This window comes from Xyrauchen texanus, chromosome 39 (genome assembly GCF_025860055.1).
Source record: "Xyrauchen texanus isolate HMW12.3.18 chromosome 39, RBS_HiC_50CHRs, whole genome shotgun sequence".
Taxonomy (NCBI): Eukaryota; Metazoa; Chordata; class Actinopteri; order Cypriniformes; family Catostomidae; genus Xyrauchen; species Xyrauchen texanus.
The window spans coordinates 2,875,555-2,884,156 of NC_068314.1; the positions used below are offsets into that span (position 1 = coordinate 2,875,555).

The 8,602-nt window shown below is 38.6% G+C and overlaps 1 protein-coding gene across 1 annotated transcript in view; it reads right to left on the minus strand.

Annotated features, from left to right (window-relative positions):
• Window positions 1-8,304, minus strand: part of LOC127632369 (protein Shroom2-like) — a 32,223-nt gene extending 23,919 nt beyond the window's left edge. The window contains exons 1-2 of the mRNA XM_052110922.1: window positions 7,863-8,304; window positions 2,558-2,706 (exon numbers count right to left, since the gene is read on the minus strand). Of these exons, the coding sequence (XP_051966882.1) occupies window positions 2,558-2,706; window positions 7,863-8,075 (362 nt within the window). The 5' untranslated portion in view covers window positions 8,076-8,304. The remainder of the gene's footprint in view (window positions 1-2,557; window positions 2,707-7,862) is intronic.
• Window positions 8,305-8,602: the final 298 nt, after the last annotated feature.

Here is an 8,602-nt window from a genome sequence, read left to right on the forward strand (position 1 = left end):
GCTGGTGTGTAGTGAGTGTACTGGTGCAGTATGGCTGCTGTCACATCATCCAGGTGGATGCTGCACACTGCTGGTGGTTGAGGAGAGTCCCGTTCACTGTGTAAAGCGCTTTGAGTGTAGTGTCCGAAAAGCGCTATATAAATGTAACGTTCATTCATTCAATCATAAAGTCTGAAACGCAATTATCGTCTTGTTTCGCTGCTGGACACAAATTCAGAGAAAAATTCCTGGACCGTCGCCTTTGAAGGAATGCAATGTTAAGCTTGTACAAGGTAACGTTTATCTTTAACAACGCTATCAAAGTAGATAGCAGGCACAACAATGCCAATATATTATTGGCCATCATCTTGATTGGTTTGAGTCGACACTACAACGCGAAGACGGCATTTTCAAATTTACCCAGTTGGGATAGCGTTTTCAAAAAGCTCAGTTTTCGCTGGACAAGAACGCCGTCTCAGTGTGGATGGAAGGCCAAAACTTAAGAGAAAAGATATGTTTTTTTTAGTTTACACACTAAAACTTTTTACACACAAAACGTTTTAGTGTGTAAAAACGTTTAATTCAGAAACGTTCAGAATTTCTAACAGTTTCAAGTATTCAAGTAAACAATCTTTCTCAGGGATTACAGGTCTTCACTGTATGATTATAATACATTAATATTTAATTTTAAAGCTCATAAATGTATCCAGCCAAGAGCAATGAATGGTTTCCTTGTTATTGTTGTTAATAATAAAGACAATGGCAGGTCTATCATTCTGCATTTACACTGCGATTCCTAATGCACAGATCCAATATTTTGCAGCTTTTTTTGTCTTGGTGTTTATGCTTACTTCAGACCTACTGTACATAACTGACTGTGTTTCTATCAATCCCATGCCAAGACAGGCATTTTGAAATCATCACACAGCCCCGTATCCACATTACCATGAGCGCTCTCACAACACACAAGCAAACAAAAATAAGCCGTCTGTCAGACAGTACGCAGGGGGCGAGTTTCCGAAACGTTGGATGGCAGGGAAAGAGTCATCTATATTCATGAGGAATACCTCATGCCATCCTACGTTTTGGAAATCAACTCGCGTTGGGGCCACAGTGAGGAAATAAAGTCTTAAATACTTTCGTAATTTGAGTAGTTTCTCTCTCCTTTTACCGTTTGACCCTTTAACGAGATCGACCAGTGGTTGTCTTGCGATCGACCACTCAATTGTGATGGACATAATGAGCACCGCTGGGTTAGAGGGTAGAGTTAAAAAAACATTATTACATTAAAAATACAACTCGTTTTGGCTCCACTTTGTGGACATTTCACCTAGAAATTGGAGCCACATGTGCTAATGTATTCAACCACACTTCCAGCTTTGGCCACTGGGGGCAATGATTCAAATTTAAGAAGACAGACCGATGACAGAAGTTAAAGTTTATGTAGAAACCAATTTGTCCTCAATGTCCTCCATGGGCGTGGCATGGGAGGTGCTTAAGGCAGTCCTTACAGGGTGGATCATACAATATGCCTCACTCATTAAAAAGATCAAAGCACAGGAATTCAAAAAATTGGAAAAGAGTCTTAAAAGTGCTGAAACAGAGATAAAGCGCTGAATGTCATCCAATGGTCTTAGAGAGTTGACTCAGCTAAAGTATACATACCATGCTGTTCTGTCACAGGAGGTTTAGTTTTGGTTATTCAGAGCAAGACAGGCATACTTTGGGTCGGGAGACAAAGCAGCGACACTACTTGCCAGATATATAAAACAGGAGAGTTTTCTTTCACCATTCCTTCAATGAAGTGGGAAAGAAGATGGAAGTTAAAAGGTGCTCCTTCATTTCAAGAATGGTTCATTGGGGAGGGTGGTGGTATTTGAAAAGATGAAAGATGAATGAAACTGAATGGCATGCTGGTCTGGGACATTATGACTATGATGTAGCAGTTATTAGAACAGGCAAAAATATTATTAATTTCAGCCAAAAGCGAGCAAATGTGTCCGATATGAGTTTAATTCTCGGTTAATGCTTGTTTACAAAGGGTTAAAGTTAATAAAGTGTAAAATCAGCCCTGAATTCTGTCCTTAAAGGCAATACTATTGTAATACCATGCTATCAGACAACACTTTCAAGTGAGATCAAATAGAACATCTCCAAAATAATTCTAATATTTTTCAATTAAAAACAATTGAGAGTTTCAAACACCTTTCATTTACAGACGGGGCAGCATGTGTTAGGATACAGGCAGAAACTCAACACCTCACAGCCCAACCCACCTTTGTGATTCAACACAATCCACTCCATAAACACAGAGCAGACTGTAACTCTGTGGTCTGGCAACAGTATCATCCACAAACACTACAGCATAACAAAAAAAGGAATGTCTGAGGAAAACTGGAATGGTTGGGTTGAAAATCCAGCACAATTTTAATGTTGCTCATTCATGTTCCCCTTCTGCAGAAGTTTTATGTACCAAATTCTATTCAGCATTTCACACAAATTGTTATGCTCCCTGATAATATCAATTCAATTAGAAAAGGATGCAACATGCAGTGTGAGTGTGAGAATCACGTCCTACCGTTTTATTCCCAGAGAGAGCATCTTATGAGAGCTCTTCACCAGACAAATGGCCTCCTGTCTGTATCCACTGAGAAGAAGCGAGTTCACGCTGACAATCTCATCACCGATCTGAAGTCGACCCAGTGACGCTGGACTTCCATCTTCCACCTAAACAAACAAACAAACACACAAAGTGTTTATAACAACAGCGAGTTCTAATATGATGAATGAAGAATGAGTTTTGGGAGCTACAGTGGAGCGGAAAATCTGCAGCGAATAACCACATTTGGGTCTGTCTATCTAAACATGCATACGTTTAATTCCTTTCTTACAGGTTATTGAGGAGTGTGCATGTGCGTGGAACAGACCAGATAACAAACGTCATACGGTGGAGCCCAACAGCGAGTCAACAAAGCAAAAATAATTCAACATTTCTGGAAGTACACTGGGAAAAGCACATACACTATAAACTGTACCCATTTATACACACCAGTGTACCTTGGGGGAATCCCAGAGTTTGTCGTAAGATGGAAACTATTAGCACAATTCCTCTGCAGGTCACTATTTTGGGGGGTGAACTGTCCCTTTAAGAATCTTTCTTGCACTAAACGGCTTTCTGGTGTCCATGTAGGCCTAAACGAAGTCAATTTGGCAATATGACACACAAGTCATATGGACTATTTATATGATATTTTTTGTTTGTTTTTTGTCCTCTTTAGAACTTGACAGATCTTGAGGAAATATCAACACAAAGGTTTGGAATGACACGAGGCTGAACTATTCCTTTAAGGATTGCATGACAGCGAGCATCTGCACCAGTTTTGCAGATACAATGACATTATTTAATATTAATATTAATAATATTAATATTATTTGACAGATTATTTGTCGAGTCCTTTATTTTTGAGGGTCAAATTTATGATAACACAGTGGGGAATAATTTTCCTGGCAGTTTCCATGTTAGGATGCTTGTGGTTTGTGTCTCTGCTGACTGTTCTTGAGGGAAGTTCTGCTCAGGAATGATACATGATCAGTACCAAACTGCAGTCATCATTATAAAATACATTTAAAATATAAATACATTTAGTGATTTCTTACATAAAATATTTTCAAACCACAGTGATAACAAACCCATCCCATTATCCATCTTTGTTTTGTTTAGTCACAAATGGAATGTTACTAATAGATAGTGTTGGGAACCGAGAAACGGTTCTTATTCGGGAACAACTTATTTGCATGATTTTCGGTTCTGTGAACAGTTCTCAAACGTTTGTTGTTTTACCGATGTGGATGCAACACTGTGCACCGCAATTAAATTTACAGCACAAACATTCAGTGTGACCAGTGAAGTCTGATTCTCGAACACATGACTCCTATGGGCCTTTTTTATCTACTGCACGAAACATTTAGCGTGACTAGTGTAGTCCGATACCAGAATGAAAGACTCTTATGAGCGGGTTCTTTTGAATCAATAGCACGAAACATTCTGCATGATTAGTGTAGTCTGATTCCTAAACAAAAGACTCTTATGATCCATTTTATTTTAAATCTACTGCACAAACCATTCAGTATGAACAGTGAAGTCCGATTCAGCTTGTTCTTTTGAGTTAAACAAAAATATATCATCAAAATCAATCATTTTGAGTTGACAAGAATTGAAACAAGAATTCAGAGAAATTACTGGATGCTTACTGATTTAACAATGTGTGGTTACAGATAAACATTATGAGTTTTGCTATAATTAGTAGTATTTATAAAGAAAATGCTTAATTAATAAAATATCCTAAATAGCGTTCACCATTTGCAAGAATATGTTCTCTTGAATAATGAAAGGATCTCATCATTGTGGTAACAGACTGCTGAGGTCAGTTTATCCAAATTGAATTGCATTTCTTATTTTCCCACATTTCTTTCTCAAAAGTACTAAAAGAATCGTAAATGGCATTGTTAAGAAACCGGAAATCGTAAAGAGGAATCAGAATCTGAACCAGAAGCATTCAATTCCTTGTGATTCCCATCCCTAACGATAGACGACTAAGATGATTCTTTTGATTTCTCCGATGACAGTTCTTGCAAAAAAGAAAGACCAGCCTCTATGCTGGTCCAAGCTAGTTTATGATGCTTAGTGCTGGTCTGGGGCTGGTTCGCACACTGCCATGCTATTAACCAGCAAACCAGCTGATAATGGGTAAAGCTTCCTGAACCATTAAGCAGGTTAAGAAGTTTGGTTGGTATATCTGTACAACCAGCATCCAAAACACATTCTGGTGACCAACTATGTATTTCAGCAGGGGTGTGAAAGTTTCTGGGCTAAATTAGTTTAGTTCAGAGGACAAATTCAGCAATAGTTTTATCTCCTCTAATAACTGGGCAATAAAGTGCCACTCAAAGTCAAAGACATGGTCCGAGTCCTCAACTAGAAAAGTAACAGCAGGGACTAAAGCGCCGAACATGAACAATGAAAGTATAATTCGACCTGTATGACCACTGTGGTAAAACTACTCTGAAAGTAACATAAGGAACAGTATAACATCCTATCAGTTGCCATCAGCAGGCTGCTGTGTTTCCTCACTGATACGGCAAAAGGCAACGTGAGTACAGCATTTAAAAATTCAGTATGTGAAACTTTAGATGACACCTTGTGTCAGGAGATAATTCAGACAAAAGCTACAGGGATGGTTTATTGCAACCTTCTGCAGTGCACATTCAGTAGTTTAGAAATGTGGCCTGAGAAAAAAGAAAACGTGGTTTTGGATAAAGTGCAGTTACTCAACGTATGACAGCTTGTTGTGATAACACGAGTGAAACGTGAACTTAACAGTAGAGTTTAATACAATTTTTACACTACGACACAGGTGGAAAAATATTATATATTTAAATGCTTTAAAATCCTCTTTTAGAGTTCTGCTGAAAGTATTGCTTAAGCATTATACATGGTTACATTAAAAACATTTGATTTTTAATTACATTTTAATTCAATAACATCCAAAGGCCACAGCTGCAGACCAAACAGTTGCATTGTTGCCAGACTGATCTCACAGTGAAATCGGCAACCGTAGGTTGACTTTTCTTTAGCTGAAATCGGTCTGTGCTTACAGAAATGAGAAACACTGCCCCCAGTGGCCAAAGCGGTTAGTGCTGTTGGGCGTATGGACACGTGTGAGCACCAATTTTCTGGGTGTGATGTCCACAGAGGGGCGCCAAAAGCAAGTTGTTTTCAGCTGTACAGGCTGTAAAACTGAAGAGGAATGCATATTTATTATACTGAAGCCGCCAACCCAAACCTAAACCCAATCATCAGTCGACTACAACGTAAAGGTAGAGGGAAAAATGCAACATCTATATGGTGCTCATCACTGATTAGGTGAAAGCGATTACTTCCTGGTTACAATGTGGGATGTGAACCTGGGTCTCGCAACAAGCTTCCGATTGCACCACAAGGGAAGGCAATAATGTCTGATGGGGATGGCGCTTGGCAGCGAGTCACTGTAATGTGGCTGATCCTAGGGTACCCTCGGAAACATGCTGACTTCCCATGAAATCATGTGCGATTTGATACTTTGTGTGTTTTTTTTGGGGGGGTTTGTGCACAATAAGAGAACGGATGCCTTAAAAAAAATATATTTTAATCCAGGGTAAACATACCCTCCAGCACCTCATGAACGCTCTTTAAAGAATTCATGGCTCGCTGATGGGGCAGATCATTATGTTTTGAGCCCCACAAATCATGCACATTCCTCTGAGGCTCCTGGCACTGCCTGCACCTATAGAAGCTACAAAAACTCTCCATATTGATATACAGTGGGATCCGAAAATCTGTTTCGCATTTTTCTAAAATTAAAAAATATATATATTACAAATTTAAATTACCAGAATTTCTGTGTTGCATATTAAAAATATATTGCAACTTCAAGCAACATAATAAATATTTTCCCCCTTACATACAGCAAATTCACCCAGAGTTTCTTGTAATTCAAGCTAAACTGTAACAGGACACTCAAATAGGCAAAGGATCTGTCTGTCAAAAGTCTATAGAGAGCAGCTATCTGCTCCTCGCAATATCCTGAGCACGTCTCCCATAGGATGAAGACAGAGATACGTTCACTTCAGCAGACAGATGTCAAAACATCTCCACTCCAACAGACTGCTTTCGCAGGCGTATCACAGAGTGTCAGTTCTGGAAAGTGACTTTTACAGGATGTGCTGATAAGGTCATGTTTTCAAACCAAACAGAGTTAAAGGGACAGTTCATCCAAAAAGGAAAATTCTCTCATCATTTAGTCACCCTCATAACATCCCAGATGTGTATGACTTTCAATCTGCAGAGCACCCATGACAATTTTTAGAAGAATATTTCAGCACTGTTGGTCCATACAATGCAAGTGAATGATGACCAGAACTTTGAAGCTCCAAAAAGCACATAAAGGCAGCATAAAAGTAATCCATAAGACTTCAGTGGGTAAATGCAGGTCTTCAGTTGAGATATGATAGGAGTGGTGAGAAATGTAAGTGTTTTTTCTTATTAATTATTTATTTATTTAATTTTATTACAGAAAATCGTCACTTTCACGCATTTACATTCAGCCACCTACTGGTTGGGGCTTCTTAAAGGTGGGGATTGATAGTAAAAAATATATTGATCTGTTTCTCACACACACCTTTCATATCACTTCTGAAGACATGGATTAAACCACTGGAGTCTTATGAGGCACTTCTGTGCTGTCTTTATCTGCTTTTTGGAGCTTCAAAGTTCTGGTCACCATTCACTTGCACTGTATGGACCTACAGAGCTGAAATATTCTTCTAAAATATGAATTTGTGTTCTGAAGAAGAAAATAAGTCAAAAACATCTGGGATGGCATGAGTGGGAGTAAATGATGAGAGAATTTTTAATTTTGGGTGAACTGTCCCTTTAAGTGAGAAGGCACAGTACATGCATCAAGCTTTTAACCAATTAATTACAAACATTTAAACTTCTTCCACAACACCCGCTAATAACACAGTAAAGTTTTCACATTTAGATTTACACAAAGTAAATGCAACTTTTAGATACTAACCACAACAAACGCATCCTGTATTTCAAAAGTACTGTATCAGTATCATGGTATCAGATGTTATAGTGATGTTAATGAATGATTACCATATTCATGCAGCCTTGATGCTTTAGGGTACTTCAAAGAATAACATGATACTACTATGGCAAATGTACCAAAAACATGGTATCACCATAGAACAGGCTTCAGAAAAAGGTACTTTATCCTGTTTGTGGCTCCATCTCATAATCAGTATTTCCAGTTTTAACATAGTCATCTTAAGTGAAATACCTTTGTAACGAGCAGCGGTTCATGATACTCCAGCCCTCCTCTCACAGTAAAACCCCAGGGTGACCCACCGGTCAGTATCAACTCCACAAACTCAAACTCTTCATCTGTCATTGTGTGGTCTTCATCATGATGTTCTGCAGACATGTTTCCTCCAGACAAAACTCCATAATGCACTCGAGAATCTACCATTTCCACCACTGAATTATTCTCCATGAAATAAACTGTCCTGAAACCAAGTAAAGTATCGAGTTTCTAAGGGTTGATACCAGCCGCTGGTTCCTCCGATTCTCATTATTGTACAATCACGAAATAACAATTAAAATCCCTTTTCAGCGAAAACGGAACGAAGTGAATGAAAAGCATCTACACAACATGTCACAAATATATCATGACCAGTCAATGAATCAGTCTGTTTTCAGGCTTTTGTGTCATGGATGATGTGGACAATCTTTTATTCAAAGTGTTCAATGCGGTTTGTGAGCTCTGATGTTACAGCTCAAACTGAAAACCCCCGGACATCATCAACCAGTTCAATGCACTTGACACCAGCGCCACATGTTGACCGGTCTATTCAAAATCACAGGAATACATTATCTGGAAAGCCAAACTATCTTTTAATGTTCCCAGTGTTACTCATCATGATTACATTTTTATTAGTAAGAATTCCCTTTAAAGAGCCCCTAATTTAACGTTTACTTGTAAGAGTTCCCATTAAAGAGCCCCCTAATTTAACGTTCACC